Raw genomic sequence first — 16,872 nt, 5'->3', positions numbered from 1 at the left:
CGGACCCTGAAGACACAATGGGAATGTAGCTACAATATGAAATCTCCCAACCTGGAAAAGACATTTCACAAATTAATGGCTGATACGAGACAACAAGCGAAGCCTTTATCTAATGATCTTCCATGACGTGAAGAACGTCCACGCGTCTTTCATTCTACCAAATGAAAAATAACTTTGGGTGAGAGGACACCCAACGAACGACGTCTTCAAGGTCACTCGAGTGTATCTGCATAATTACCGGGGGCGATGTTCCTGCGAGGACGGTTATGGCCTGTACTCTAGCGTGTCCCTTATTACACTTTATTAGGACGCCATGTTAGTACGACGCCACAAACACAATGTGACAATGAAGCTATAGCATAATACGCGGCGCGCGAGAATCCTCGTCTGCCACAAAGAATTCACTTACATGAAAGGCACGTTTTATGTTTTTTTGTCTCATAATTGAAATGACATTTTACGGCTTATCAAATCTATGCACACATAGCTTACTATAACCAGCGCTAGGACAAATGTTCCAGGCTGATGTAAACATTTTCCCCGATAAAACCATAAAAAAAAACACTTTATGAAGCTCTTGTAATCTGTTGGCAAAGAGCTAAGATTTAGGGCTATCAGCGCGGCAATACAATGGCATTACAGCCATTTGTTAGCCGTATCAGCAAATTTGCGTTTAAATTGCATATATCACATAAAAAGAGATATATAAGCCGTTGTCAGTGACAGATTTGCCAACAAGACATCTGCTCCATAGACTTCAAACAAACAGACCAGCAAAAAGTCAGGACAATGTAGATGGATAGAGGATAGGGGCTACCTGTTACCTGTCCTGGCCACTGCTAATGAGCCTTCTGCTAACAAACAGACCTGAGGGCCGCCGGGGACAATGGATGAACAGGAAACCAGCACACATCTCCATGGCAGGGCTAACACATCCTGACAATGCTGACCTGTATGTATATATCTACACTATGTGTACAGTACACTATGTATACAAGATTCGCAGAGGAATCTTATCTCACCCCATCCTCTTACTGGTGTTACAAGATTTTCATAATTCTTTCATGTGCTGACAATGACGGTATCCACCTGGACACCATCGTACTGTTTTATGCTTCTTGTCCAGTGGCTGGATCTACACTACAAAGTCTTCTTTGTTCACTCTAGTTCACCTTTTACACAAACTCTCCACTTAAAGAGGTTATCCCACAAACAAAAGTTGATTTTAATTAATAGATCTTGGAATAATAATAATTTCAACAATTGGATGTGTTTAAATAAAATGTTCCTGTGCTGAGATAATCTTATAAATGTGCCCCTCCTGTGTACTGTGTAATGGCCGTGTCTGACAGCACCGGAACATGGTCTGATCATACCACAGCTCCTGGGCAGGGGAGGAAGCAAAAAAAGACTACAGACATTACAGGAGGAAATCACAGATGATTCTTTCTTGGCAGCAAAACATTGTTTAAAAACAGGCGATTAAATGTTTTACTTCAAAGAAAGAATAATCTGTGATCCCGTGCTGTCTTGTCTGTATATTTTGCTTCCTCCCCTGCCCAGGAGCTGTGGTATGATCAGATCATGTTCCTGCAGACACGGCCATTACACAGTACACAGCAGGGGAACATTTATAAGATTATCTCAGCACAGGAACATTTATTTTAAACACATCCAATTGTGGAAGTTATTATTACTCCAAGATCTATTGATTGAAATCAACTCTATCTATCTATCTATCTATCTATCTATCTATCTATCTATCTATCTATCTATCTATCTATCTACCTATCATCTATCTAATATGTATTATCTCTAGTTTTCTATCTATCTATTATCTATTATCCGTCTATCTATCTATTATCTGTCTATTATCCGTCTATCTATCTATTATCTGTCTATCTATCATCTATCTCATTTCTATCTATCTATTATCTATATATCTATATCTTTCTCTCTATTATCTGTCTATTTGCTATATATGATCTATCTATCTATCATCTATCTATATATCTATGTCATTCCAATCTATCTTTCTATCTATTATCTATTACTCTATTGTCTATCTGCTATCTATCTATTATATATCTATCTATTATCTATCATCTATCTATCTATCTGTCTATCTATCCATTATCTATCTATCCATTATCTATCTCTGCAGATCATATTTCAAAATGAATAAAATTGCTAAGATCTTCCATAGTACATGAAGAATGTAGAAAACCATCCGAAAGTACATAGTCTAAGTAGAAAGTTACTTTTTAGAAGTAGTGCAGAAAGAAGACACAGTTTAGGTGAGGGGGATTCTAGATAGTAACAGATTTACCGTCACAGAATAGCACAAACATAGAAGGGGTGAACTTCATTTTCTGGGGTTAAGTGCAAAAAACAAATTGGCCAAACTTTATACACCTCTAATACATTTGGCGCATTATGCTCCGGCTGAAAAAGAGTTTAAGGCTGGAGTTAGAAGTGTCAGTGCGGAACTCTCCCCCATAGTTCCCAGCATTCAGCACTTGCAGGAGAACCATCCATCCTCGAGTTCTGACATTACATTATCAGCGGAGGAACCTGACTACATAAGATTCTGGAAAGACAAGTCTCACAAGCCTTAGGCTCCTCTTATTTGATCAACCTCACACTACTTAAAACATAAAGATATTTCACCTGAAGATGAAATGTGTTACTGCTCCTCGCAGGAGCCTGTTCCACTCGTTTAACTAAACCATCAGCCACCATTGCCTCTCCGTGTACTGACAGACTGGAAGGGACCTGTCTGCATTGAAAGAATGTAACAATGTAATTAACAGACAAAATGACAAGCTTATAAGAGAGAATATGGAAACTGTCTCCTGCAACTAGTCTGTGATAAATCTGTTTTGGCAACAATAACAAAAAAAAAAAGGAAAAAGTGATAATCCCGGCTGAAGATAAGCTCTCTCATAAAGCCCAGACTGATGGATTCAGTGTACATGCCGCACAGTCTGTTATTTCGGTGCTAATTTTTAATGCAAAGAGGGAAAAGGAAAAAAAAAAACACACATAGATAAAGAAGAAATATTTTCTCAATTAAAATGGGAATATTCCGAAAAGAGAAGAAAAGTTAACAGGGATTTTATGTAACAAAACTTCTTCAACTTTAAAAAGCAATTTATGGGAAAATGACTATGGTTTCATATACCAGTCTTAATGATAAGTCCACCCAAGTGAGAGATGGCAGATTTAGTAAGGCTGCTTTCACACATCAGGTTTTTGGTTTCAGGCACAATCCGGCAAATTTGCTAAAAAACGGATCCGGTGTAAATTGTGAAAAAACGGATGCAAACTGATGCACTGGATCCGTTTCTTAGCTGGATCCGGCTCTATGTACTGTGCATGGTTTTTGAGTTCCCGGTGGGAAGAGAGAGAAGGAGAGAGAAGGAGAGAGAAGGAGAGAGAAGGAGAGAGAGAGAGAGAGAGAGAGAGATTGCTTCTGGGCATGCTAAGTGTGTTTGCTTCTGGGCATGCTCAGTGTGTAAAAACGGATTCGGTCGCCGGAACTGTTCTTGCACACATCAGTTCCATGCGTTTATTGCCGGAAACGTCCCTTCAGGCTTTTTCGCCAAACACAAAAAACGTTGCAGGAGACGTTTTTGTGTCCGGCAAAAAAGCCTGAAGGGACGTTTCCGGCACAAAACGGATGAAACGCACAATCCGGCAGTAATACAACTCTATGGGGAAAAAAACGGATCAGGCATAAGAAAAAAACTGATCCAGATTGTGCCTGAAACTGCCGGATTGTGCCTGAAACCAAAAACCTGGTGTGTGAAAGCAGCCTAAGAGTTGCACTCTTTTGTATGAATATAGTGCCCCCTTACTCCAGCCAACGTCTTACGACTGGCAAATGAAAGTTGACACGTGCAATTGTATAAATATGGCGCTTTTGGGTGGTCCGAGCGCCATAAACTGACATCTACACAAGATATGAGCTTGTGTAAATCTTCGCAAGTGTCTAAACCAATCACTGGTGTGCTTTCTAGTGAATATTTTAGAACTTTGTTGGTTCCGACCCTACACAAGGTCCTACCCGCTCTATAGAAAAGTGCCATAAAATACGGCATTCAACAAAATTAGTGATTTTGTGGAAATTAAAATACACACATTTGTAAAAAAAAAAGAGTTAATTCTTTACTATTTTCATGATCTCTTTTAACAGATAATAAAAAGAGGCATTATTTCTGGAGGATAAAGAACATACAGACCAAGAGACATACATGTATACACTATGAAAGCACTTAGAGAAAAGGCCACATTTTTCAATCTCATCCCCTTTATAGACTAGTTGGTAAAAACATGTGCACGATTACATTGCGCTGGGACATGGGACATCAGTAAGGAAAAGGGATTAAACATCAGGCACTAGTGGTATAGTCCCTTCCAACAGTCCAATAATGAACTCATCCCCCAAGGACACGTACTCTATTTTAAGAAAATACTGATGTACCGTAATAATAGTTTTCCCTTTGACCCTCTAGTGTTTTTCTACTTTTTTCAGAAATGTGACATAACATTTTAAAAAATCAAAGTCCTAAATTGTTATATTATGTTTGATTTCAATGCTGTGAATGCCTACACAAAGCACACCAGCAAAATGAGTTTGTCACAGTATACAGCACTCTGCATAGGCAGTGACAAAAAATAAAAAACTCACTGGGACAAAACTGTTCATGTTCCTTTAGTAGTCAACTATCCTCTAAATGGAGTTATTGATTTCTCCAGTTTTGAAGTGTGAGAGGAAACCAGAAAACCCGGTGTAAATCCACACCAATAACAGAAGAACAAACAAATTCTACACAGACGTTTGGATTCGAATCCTGAGACTCCAGTGATGTCATATACCAACCACTGACCCACAAAGATGGATTGGGAACAAGTTTAAAAAATGGAGCCTAAAAATGAATGTTCTATGAAATACTCATCCAACAAAATCAATTAATTAATTTCTAAAGCTTTTCTCCAGAAGTTTCCCAAAACATCTCCACCAAAAACAATTGTCCAAAAATATTAATAATGAGTACTAACCTGCAGTTCCAGAGAGCTCCACACTTAAGGTTCGTTCAATAGTCTTGCTCTCAAATGGGGAACCCTTGGGGTCACTGGAAGACAGCGCATAATTATAAAAACAAGCTGAAATGGAGCTATTGTAGCCAAGATGAGAAGAAACCCATCCCTTGCCAACAAATCTACCCTTTGCTTAATACTTACTTTGGTGACTCGGGTGTCAGAGGAAGGGACAGACTTGTTGACTTGGCTGTGAATAAGACAGAAAAAAAAATATGTTCAAGCATTGATGTAGATACTTCAATAAGGTTACAGCTGTTGTGGAAAAGGTGTTTGTATTTCTGCCTCCAAAAATCAACATTTGCTCCAATTCTGGAATATTTATTCCCAGTTATTATATTACTTATTCCAAACTAATTCATTTACCTAAGGTATACACAAACCAGGGCCCGTTTTATGAAAAGTCAAGAATCAAATCAAACGTGTAGGAAAAAAAATAAAGAAACAAAGAACATGCACATAGTATTCACATGTTGACTTGCTGAGTTCAATGGCTCAAAGACTAGTAATGCTATGGGCCAATTAACATAGACACACTTGGAAAGTTCAAGTTATTCTTAGTTGTTTGCTTAGTTGTTTGAAGGGGCAAATGTTGGTGGGGAGGCAAAATTCAAGTAATTTGTCGCTCACCGCTTTGAAAGGTGTCCTCTTAAAAACAACTTACATTTGTAGAAGTGGAAGGAGTCATGTTCTTACATGCTGCTAACCTTTGCCTTATGTTGGCACTGTCATGGTTGGTCTACTTTTAGGATCTCCACCTTTCAACATTCTCTATACTGTTCTACAAAAATTTAAAAAGGAGACAGTCTGGCTCCTATCAGATCAGGTTTAAAAAAGTTATATGTATCCATAGGAAAATAATATCTTCAGCCGAAACAAAGCAGGAGTAGAAATACTCCAACAATTTACCCAAAGAAGATCAGCAGGAAACTTGCTGCAATCTTCTGGTGGTCATCAATCGGCTGGTGATCACAAGCTGCTGTGGGATTACCCCACAATCTAAAGGCCCATTCAAACAAACCAATAAAGTGTGAATAAGCCAGTGCTCACACAAGGAATGAGTAAAATTTTTTTTTGTAAGACGGTCAGATTATGCTGGCATAAAAATCACTGTTGGGGCAGGTGCACACAACCATTTTTCCCTCCATCCAAGAAGAACGATCCGATTTTGCTGATCAGTCTTTGATCAGAGCGGGATCAGTTTTTCATGGAGGTGAAGAGAAAAAAATAAGTTTCTCCATTATGTCAATCCGTAAAAATCATACCAATGTTTTCCACAGACCCATAAAATTACTTTGCCAATAGGGATCTGATACTGAACAAAACCAGTCATGTCACCGACTTTTTTTCCTTGGATGACTCGGTCCAAGGAAAAAAATCAGACATGTGCACAGCCCCATAGAATAACATAAAACCATGGATATCGCTCATCCGTTCATGTGCACGGGTCCTTATAGGCAGCACATTGGCCCGTGTAAACAGGTGATGTGCTGCCAACAACATGGTGTTATATGGGGATACAATGATCAGATTTCAGCCAAAAAACAGGCCAATAAACGAGTGCCGACCAATATTTAAAAAAATCAACTGACGCTCATTAATGTGATGTAATTAGCCATTTTAACCTTTGTCAGGCTGCATAATTTTACAATGTTAACAGGCTGCAGAGGTACAATTGTACCTTCATATATATTTTATTGAAATTTGGCCAATATATTCTGGACCAAAACTGCAGAGATGTCACGGAATTTCAGCCCTCTACGGCTTTTCGAAAAAAAAAAAGTTATTGCAATTTTAAAACGGAATAGTTACAATTGTACCTACTCAGCCAGATGAAGGTTAAATAGACCATTACCCCTGAGAATGTGTCAGTGTTTCTATTTCTGATTCCTGGAGTGATAACCCATCTACAATTTCAGAATGAAGATGTCTAGTGGTGAAACCCGCTGGTCAAAAATCGCCAATAATCTCATGATTTTGTGTTTGGCTGACATCTGTTCAGCAGATGTCGAAGAAAAAAAAAGAAAATCGGGCATGCTGAATCTGAACATGCCCAATCTTTTAGTCTTAATTGAGGTAAGAGCGTAAATGAGGATGCCAAGGGGATATATCTGTCAGCTAACTTTAGATTCAATAAATCATAATACTGCAGAACAGCTGATGCATTAACCTTTTCCCTTAAAGAATTCAACGCCGCGCAATAGATTTTGCCATGGAAGAGTTTATCCATTCAATTCTGCATGTATTTTTGTATAGAAAAATGCGAAGTACTGTACATTTATTACAATTTATTCATTATGAACGGACTACCCTGTCACTCCTCTTCAGAAACGACCCCCAGAAGAAGGTAAATAACAGGTGGTAAAGCTGCCAAGCGCCTGCTTTTCGATTTGTAGACATCAGCTGGCCTGACATTACAATGTGTGCAACCGAGGAGGGAAGCAGCTTGGTTGGGCCTCTTGCCAAATGAATTGTTAACAGGTGAATATCTAATTTTAGAAGAGGCAGAATACTTCACAACTAATTAAGTATTAAAACTGTTAGGCAATGATAGCTTCGGTAGGTGTTGGTGGAAATATGTGTTAAAGTGTCAGCCTCAGCCTAGAGAACCCAAGTGAAAGTCACCTCTATTGTAGCTGCACATGAAGGAGGCAGATATATTATGGGTGTAAGCGAGGTGAAGTTACATCCTAGGAATCAATCAACCTAATATGGACAGTGATATGGAAGGTTTTGCTAGCAAGTTGGGCTCTTGTTTGAATTGACATGTGATAAAGTAAGGCTAGACACATCTGTTGTAGGGGCAGATTTTAATACCCTAATTAAGGAATCACATAGGAATGTTCCTTCCTGAATACCTTTCTGTTAAAATATTGGTAAATTGTCCCCTGTTCAGTGTAAAAAGTCTATCATTCCGAATAATAATTGTGTTACTCCAATATAATATTGTAGGTGGGTAATGTTCTTGAGAAAGGCTCACGGTATGAAGAGCCGAAACGTTGCACATACATGGGGGCATAAAGGCCACAGGTTATGTTCACTAGTTTCAAGAGCTGCCATTCATTGCTGTATGGATAATATTCTAGTTATAAATAAGGTACGAGGGGCGTTCATTAAAGATTTCCCCTGATCCACGTCTATTTATTACAGGACGCTGAAACTGCACATACGTAATGATATAAGTAACCATAGGTAACCATTTGCCACCTAGCCCAAAATGTGAAGATTAGTGTGGGGTCCGTAGAAAAAAACATCCAAGACCATATTCACATGCATACGATATCCACTCACTTGGTTCCCTGGCTGCTCACACCTTTCCTGAAGCAGGAACAAGTTGAATGCTCTCAGGCTCTATTGACGATGTGCCATGGAAACCAGGAGGACTTTTTCCACAGACTGATCACACAGGATGAAAGCTGCGTCCATCACTATGATCCTGAGACTAAAGTCCAGTCGATGCAATGTAAGCATCATGACTCATTGCCTCCAAAGAAGGCACGTGCCCAATCCTCGGCAGGATCACAGTATTTTGGGACCAGCACAGAGTAGTTTTGATGGATTTCCTAGCAAAGGGTACCATGATCACTGGGACATACTATGCTTCACTGCTGCGGAAATTGCGGGAGGCCACGAAAACCAAGAGATGTGGCATGCTCAACAAAGGTGTCCGCCTTCTGCAAGACAATGCACCAGTTCACAACTCACATGTTGCCCAAAAGGAAGCATACTACTGAAATTCTTCCGCATCCCCCTTATTTACCTGACCTTGCACCATCGGACTTCCACCTCTTTCCACCAATGAAGTTATTTTTGAAGGGCAAGCATTTTCCAGATGATGAGACTCTGATTTCCGAAGTCACAACGTGGCTTCTGGAGCAACCTGTCGACTTCTACAAGCAAAGCTTTTACAGTTGCTTAAAGAGATGGGAGAAGTGTGTGTCCCTAGGTGACACCTATGTAGAGAAGGACTAATAACTGTGCCAAGTTACATTGCTCTCAGTCCACAGGAAGTGGGTCAGGTGATATCTTTAATGAACCCCCCTCGTATGTGCAGTATTGGCAGCAGAAAAAAATCGCTGTAAATCTGCTGAAAAAACTTGATGAAACGCAGCATAAAATAGGTGGATTTTTTATGCGTTTTTCGGCACTTTTTTATGCATTTTTTATGTGGTTTTGAAGCATTTACCCATTAATTAGTGTGCGTGAAATCTACAGCAAAAACGCTGAAAGGGTATGTGCGCACATTCAGTATTTGCCTCAGAAAAATCTGCTGCATATACTGATGTGTTGGTCATTAAAACACAGTATAAAAGAGGTGCTTTTTGATGCCCTTTTTTGCATGCATTTTTTATGCCTTTTGCCATTAATTAGAATGGGTGAACACTGCAGCCGAAATACTAAAAGAATTGACATGCTGCAGATATAAACCTGGAAAATCAGTGTGCATGAGACTTCAGGGATCTTAGTCACGTTGCTGGGACTAGGAAACCCTTCAGGTCTGGGGCAAATCTGCACGAAAAAAGGGACAAAAATGGCACAAAACTGCAACGTATGTACAGACAGAGGTGGAAGTGAACCCCTGCACTGTGCAAGTCAATACTACCTGAAGGCCACGTTCACATGTTCAGTATTTGGTCAGTATTTTACCTCAGTATTTGTAAGCCAAAACCAGGAGTGGGACAATTAGAGGAAAAGTATAATAGAAACATATGCACCACTTCTGTATTTATCACCCACTCCTGGTTTTGGCTTGAAAATACTGATGTAAAATACTGACCAAATACTGCTAGTGTGACAGCAGCATTAGTAAACCAAAACCAGGAGAGGAACAATCACAGGAAAAGTATAATAGAAGCACATCACTACTTCTGTATTTATCACCCACTCCTGATTTTGGCTTACAAATACTGAGGTAAAATACTGACCAAATACTGATAGTGTCACCGTAGCCTTAGAGGAATACCACCTTAAATCATCTTAACCTTCAAATAAACGCATGACAAGAAGAATTTAGTGACCATTCATGAGTTTTCATAAAAGAAGGATTTATGAAGCGGGGTCCCATTGTTCTCTCTCAGTAAATTTCCACACTAGGCCACATTCGAACTATCATTTTTTGGTCAGTATTTTACCTCAGTATTTGTGAGCCAAGACCAGGAGTGGGACAATCAGAGGTCAGAGAAGCCCGGCGACTGCGCACTGCAGTACTTTGCTCTGCCCTCAACAGGGCAGACAAAGTACACCTGCGCTGGAGCCGCAGCGTGAAGACAAGAAGAGGACATCATCCTATGAAGATAGGAGGCCCTGGACTGGACTGCGACACCCTTTGGACCGGACTGCAGCGGGACTGCCCCTGGGTGAGTATAATATAACCTCTTTTTCTCATCTTTCAGGATACATCGAGGGCTTATCTACAGTATTAAAGAATGCTGCAGATAAGCCCCTGATGCCGGTGGGTTTAGCTCATCTTCGATTTTTGGGGTGACAGGTTCCCTTTCAGGAAATCTAGATGGTTGCCTACTTTTTGCTATCCTTTCAATGTTTACTTGGGTAAAAACAATATTCCCTATTACTAAATTCAGATTCCTAAAGAAGACTGACTTCATCTCACTATATCCTCGGCACTCATGGACATGGAAGCCTTAGGAGATGTAGTTCTATGTGGTTTGAAGCTTCCGAACTCTTATACAGGGGAGGCTAAAGTATAATGAACGGACACACGGCATATGCCATCACTAACTGCATAGAAATCATCTCGTTGTAAGGGCTTCTCATTAAACATGGACTAGGCGCTAAGTGCCTTCCTCAGACCGCTGTATCTAGACCTGCCATAAAGGGTTAAGCCTTACAAAATACTTAGCTTTTGTTCCAGCACAAAGATTACAAGTGGCACAAGCTGTTGAATAATAAACCGCCTTATATAGATTCTTCGCTTATCTTCTCGCCGCAATGAGGAATATATTATTTGATGCAAATCTCTCATGTCTTATATTGTGATTTTTTTTTTTTTCTGGTGATTTCTGACATTTTCGCACATTTTCCCGAGGATAAAGATTCACGAGATACTTTGCACATTACAATTTTCAAGGTATCACCGTTTTTTTTTTTTTAAAGAAGTGCTACTTTTATGGAGTTTCTAAAAAATATTAAATCTAAATGTGTTCTTTAGGGTAATCATACATAAAAAATAACTGTGATAGATTGGATCGGAATAGGTCGAGCCACAATTATAACAGACCAGTGATTCGTGGCTAAGGATGTTATTTTTTTTTTCTCGGAGACAGTTTTGATACATTGACTAGTTATATTTTTGGCTTTTTCTGTATTTTTTATTAAGGTGTAGGTGTTTGTAATTAAAAGCTGCAGGAAAATCCAAGATAAATTGGAAGTCTTATGTCCACCCCGACCCTTGGTGGCTCTTGGCAAGAAGAACCAGAATTTCTCGTTGAGCAGCGCCCGTGGCATCTCACACACCGTTTGTACAGCATCAAGTCCAAATGAATGTCTCTACTTTGGTTTATCTTACCAGGTTGATTTTAAAGAAAGTGGGTCCCCTGTGGGCTACAAGCACAGTGTAGGCCCCCTTCTCCTCTTGCTAGGTTAGGTAGCCAGTATCATAATTTAATAAAAAATCCTAAAGTGGTTGTCCACGTCCACTCATATGATATTGATGATCTACCTTTGTGATATGTCATTAATATCAGTCCAATGGGGTCCAACACCAGGCACCACCACTGACCAGCTGCTAGAGGCTCTGGAAGCATGTGAACACTGAACGGAGCTGCAGATCAGACCAGCAGCTGCTAAACAGAGTGGAGCTCTCAGTGCCAGCCACAGCCGAGGTTGATCGGCGAGGGTGCCAGGAATTGGATTCCCACCGATAAGATACCGATGAACAATCCTAATATGAGCGGACAACCTCTCTAATGTTTCTACCTGAAAACTGCAACACAATGCTGTATAATACTCCAATGCAATGCCTAAATAATACTACTAACAGTACATATAATAATGACATAGTAATGTCTACATAGTACTGCTGGGCATTTCCTATACAATGCCGGATACTGGTGGACTGGGGCAATGAATGTTCATGTTATGTTATCCACAGAGGTTTAGGGAGGTGATGGTTTACAAAGCCCTTCTCATTTGTCTACGAGACAACATTTTACATTCATTGTCTAGTATGCCATCCCCTAAACACAAGTCTGCTGATAACCCAAGTCATTAAAATCTTTTTTAAGGGGTCACACAACTAAAAGTTTTGGCTTTTACACTTAATAAAGATGCCGGTATGGCATTGAAATGTGTTGTCAATAAAAAATCCTATTCTTATTATTTCAGAAGAATTTATTTCCTTCAGCAGTGCAGCCCACCTAAGTTTTCAGCAAACTGGATGCAACACAACCAAAAGTGGCACCTTGAGAGGCTGGGTTCAGACGATGAGGCCGGGTTCAGACGAGGAGGCTGGATACAGACGAGGAGGCCAGGTTCAGAGGAGGAGGCCGGGTACAGACGAGGAGGACGGGTTCAGGCGAGGAGGCCGGGTTCAGGTGAGGAGGCCGCGTTCAGATGTACATGGATGGGTGCACAGCTGCCTACCATTACATGAACTTTGAAAATGTGCAAACCCAGCAAGGATCGGGCTGAACCTAGGTAACGTGTGGAAAATGGCTCATGGGCACTTCGCTCAAACAGGATCAAACATAGTGCCAAGTGCAAAGGAGTGTCATAGGTCCAGGAGATAAATATTCATAGATTATGTATATATTTTTTATTATTATTTATTTGTTTTTAGTAGGGATAATTCTTATATAATCTATCTATTTCTTTTGTAATCTTTTTATTTTTTATATATAGCGCTAACACATTCCGCAGCGCTTTACAGTTAGCTCACATTATCATCGCTGTCCCCGATGAGGCTCACAATCTAAATTTCCTATCAGTATGTCTTTGGAATGTGGGAGGAAACCGGAGAACCCGGAGGAAATTACGCAAACACGGAAAGAACATACAAACTCCTTGCAGATGTTGTCCTTGGTGAGATTTGTACCCAGGACTCCAGCGCTGCAAGGCTGCAGTGCTAACCACTGGGCCACCGTGCTGCCCCAATTAATTAATCATATATTTTATAATACTAACATAGTTATAATCATAAAATATTTAAAGGGGTTGTCCCTTAAAAATATTAATGTGACCAGTATGATCTAATAAATGAAAACATGATATCACTTTCCTAATATACTCACCTAGTTAGTTTGCTGATATAATCTTGTAGATACAGTTGTGCTCTAAAGTTTTGCTTTCTTAGCCTTTTTTCAGAGAATATGAATGATAACACCAAGACTTTTTTCTCCACTCATGGTTAGTGGTTGGTTGACGCAATTTATTGTCAAACTACTGTGATTTTTTCTGTGTTTGCTCTTTTTAAATCATAATGACAACCCAAAACGTCCAAATGACCCTGATCAAAAGTTCACATACCCTGGTGATTTTGGCCTGATAACATACACAGAAGTTAACACAAATGGGTTTGAATGGCTACTAAAGGTAACATCATCACCTGTGACCTGTTTGCTTGTAATCAATGTATGTGCATAAAAACTGAGTGTGTTTCTGGGATCCAGACAGACTCTTGCATCTTGCATCCAGCCACTGAAGTTTCTGGATTGTGAGTCACGGGGAAAGCAAAAGAATTGTCAATGGATCTACGGGAAAAGGTAGTGGAACTATATAAATCAGGAAAGGGATACAAAACGATATCCAAGGAATTGATAATGCCAGTCAGCAGCGTTCAGACTGTGATTAACAAATGGAAAATCAGGGGCTCTGTAAAAACAAAACCACAGTCAGGTAAACCAACAAAAATGTCGTCCACAACTGCCAGGAAAATTGATTGGGATGCAAAGAAAAACCACAAATAACATCAGCTGAAATATAGGACTCTCTGAAAACTAGCGGTGTGGCTGTTTCAAGATGCACAATAAAAAAGCACGTGAGGAAAAATGGGCTGCATGGTTGAGTTGCCAGAAGAGAGAAATTACTGCACAAATGCCACAAAGTATCTCACCTACAATGCACAAAACAGCAGAGAGACAAGCCTCAAAACTTCTGGAACAAGGTAATTTGTAGTGATGAGTAGTTTACTCGTTGCTTGGGTTTTCCTGAGCAACCTCGCATGGTCTCCGACTATTTGTAACTGCTCAGATATTTTGTTTTTGTTGACGCAGCAGCATGATTTATGGCTGCTAATCAGCCTGACTACATGTGGGGGTTGCCAGGTTGCTAGGGAATCCCTACATGTAATCAAGCTCTGTAACAGTCGCAAATCTTGCAGCTGTGGCAAGGAAAACTAAATCTCCGAGCATTTACAAATACTGATGAGACTAAAATTGAACTTTTTGGCCACAACCATAAATGTTACTTTTGGAGAGAGGTCAACAAGGCCTATGATGAAAGGAACACCATTCCTACTGTAAAACATGGAGGTGGATCACTGATGTTTTCGGGATGTGTGAACTACAAAGGCACAGGAAACTTGGTCAAAGTTGATGGAAAGATGAATGCAGCACATTATCAGCAAATACTGGAGGAAGATTGCCACTCACAGCTCGGAAGCTGCGCATGGGACGTACTTGAATGTTCCAACATGACAATGATCTAAAACACAAGGCCAAGTCAACCTGTCATTGGCTACAGCAGAACAAAGTGAAGGTTCTGGAGTGGCCATCTCAGTCTCCTGACCTCAATAGCATCGAGTCACTCTGGGGAGATCTCAAGTGCGCAGTTCATGCTAGACAGCCCAGGAATTTACAGGACCTGGAGGCTTTTTGCCAAGAGTGCGCAGCTTTACCATCTGAGAAAATAAAGAACCTCATCCACAACTACCACAAAAGACTTCAAGCTGTCATTGATGTTAGAGCGGGCAATACATGGTATTAGAAATGGGGTATGTAAACTTTTGATCAGGGTCATTTGGATGTTTTTGGTTGTCATTATGATTTATAAAGAGAAAACACAGTAGATTAATAATAAATGACTTCACCCAACCACTAACCATGAGTGGAGAAAAGGTTTGGTGTTATCATTCATATTCTCAGAAAAAAGTCCAAGAAAGCATAAATTCTGTCGGGGTATGTAAACTTTTGAGCACTACTGTACATAGTGTATGTAAATATATTAATTTACCTATGGATGACTTTAGACCAGTCGTATTGGTATTTGCAGCGGATTATACTAGCAAACTAATTACAATAGAAATACAATAAAGACTGTAAACATTTCTAGTTATGGCTCATATAAAAGTATATTTTGCTGATAGTTTCTCTTTAAGGAAATAGCTTATTGCTTTGTTTTTCATGTAGGAGTAAAGTGATGTGATTTATAGACAAGCAAGTGTACACTAGAGGAAAAAAATTCTAAAGCCCTTCTGGAATTACCATGTGGAAAATTACCCATTAAGCATGCTATTTAGCAATAAAAATGAAAGGGAGCTACAATGGATATTTCCCGAGTTACATAAGGAATAGTAATGCAGAAAAGTACGCCATCAGGCATGAAATAGACAAAAGTGCAGACATTTCATAGAAATGTGTCTCTAGGGCTCGTCCTCAGCTCTGACTGTGGGACCGGTGTATGACAGGTACAGGGCACAGGGGGGATGGCAGGAGGGCACCGGAGCCGGGTCAGAGAATGAGGCATGTGGACTCATGGATCCATCCCTCCGTCCATCCATCATCTATCTATCTATCTATCTATCTATCTATCTATCTATCTATCTATCTATCTATCTATCTCTCTATCTATCTATCTATCTCTCTATCTATTATCCATCTATCTATTATCTATCTATTATCTATCTATCTATCTATCTATCATCTATCTATTATCTATCTATTATCTATCTATCTATTATCTATCTATTATCTATCTATCTATCTATTATCTATCTATTATCTATCTATCTATCATCTATCTCATATCTATCTATGTATTATCTATCTTTCTATTATTTATCTATCTGTAAATATCTCTCTCTCTCTTACACACTATCATGTCCACAGGTTTACCTACACTACTGTGGAAAACTAGGGATATTGAAATTATTTTCTGAGTTATAGCTAACGACTTTAAAGGGAATCCTTCAGCAGGTTTTTGCTATGCGATCATACACCATCATTATTTAGGGGCAGAGACCCTGATTCCAGCAATGTATCACTTTTTTTTTTGCTGGGCCAAGTAGCTGTGATAGACTCACAGTTTTCTCTGCTGCAGATTTTGCAGATCTCGGAATACTAAGCTCTCTATGACCCCGCCCACACCACTGATTGGCAGATATCTGTGTATATTTATAGTGACAGAGAGCTGTTGGTCAGTGCTGGGGGCGTGGTTGGACTAGGAAGCACAAGGCCCCTTGTCCTGTAATGATAATCTCCCGCTCATAAAACATTGATTGTATTGAAATAGAAAAACAAAGCCCAGTAAGTGACACATCACTATAATCAGGGTCTCTGCTCTTACATTACGGTGCTCTGAAACCTGGTGACCAATTCCATTTAATTCATCTCTGCTGCCTCTGTACATATAAACTCTATCAGTTGCAGTATATTAGAATTTTTCATTCGGCACAACTCATTGCTGTGTGTTATTTATCCATGTAACATTAATATCTGAACTCGCTCCTACAACCTCTGGATCTGTCGCTAGGCAGTGACACACTTTCATTGCAGACAACGCAAAGCAACACAAGAACAGCTCTGTAAAGTGATT

The 16,872-nt window shown here is 39.7% G+C and overlaps 1 protein-coding gene across 3 annotated transcripts in view; it reads right to left on the bottom strand.

The window, feature by feature from the left end:
- PPARGC1A (PPARG coactivator 1 alpha) overlaps positions 1-16,872 on the bottom strand; it is a 140,904-nt gene that overhangs the window by 44,540 nt on the left and 79,492 nt on the right. For all 3 annotated transcript variants that reach the window (XM_069744668.1, XM_069744667.1, XM_069744669.1), the window contains 2 exons: positions 5,248-5,293; positions 5,065-5,138 (listed from right to left, as the gene is read on the bottom strand). In XM_069744668.1, coding sequence (XP_069600769.1) covers positions 5,065-5,138; positions 5,248-5,293 — 120 coding nt within the window. The remainder of the gene's footprint in view (positions 1-5,064; positions 5,139-5,247; positions 5,294-16,872) is intronic.

This window comes from Ranitomeya imitator, chromosome 1, assembly GCF_032444005.1.
Source record: "Ranitomeya imitator isolate aRanImi1 chromosome 1, aRanImi1.pri, whole genome shotgun sequence".
Taxonomy (NCBI): Eukaryota; Metazoa; Chordata; class Amphibia; order Anura; family Dendrobatidae; genus Ranitomeya; species Ranitomeya imitator.
The sequence above is the reverse complement of the archived record's forward strand: the minus strand, read 5'-3'. Positions and strand labels throughout refer to the sequence as shown.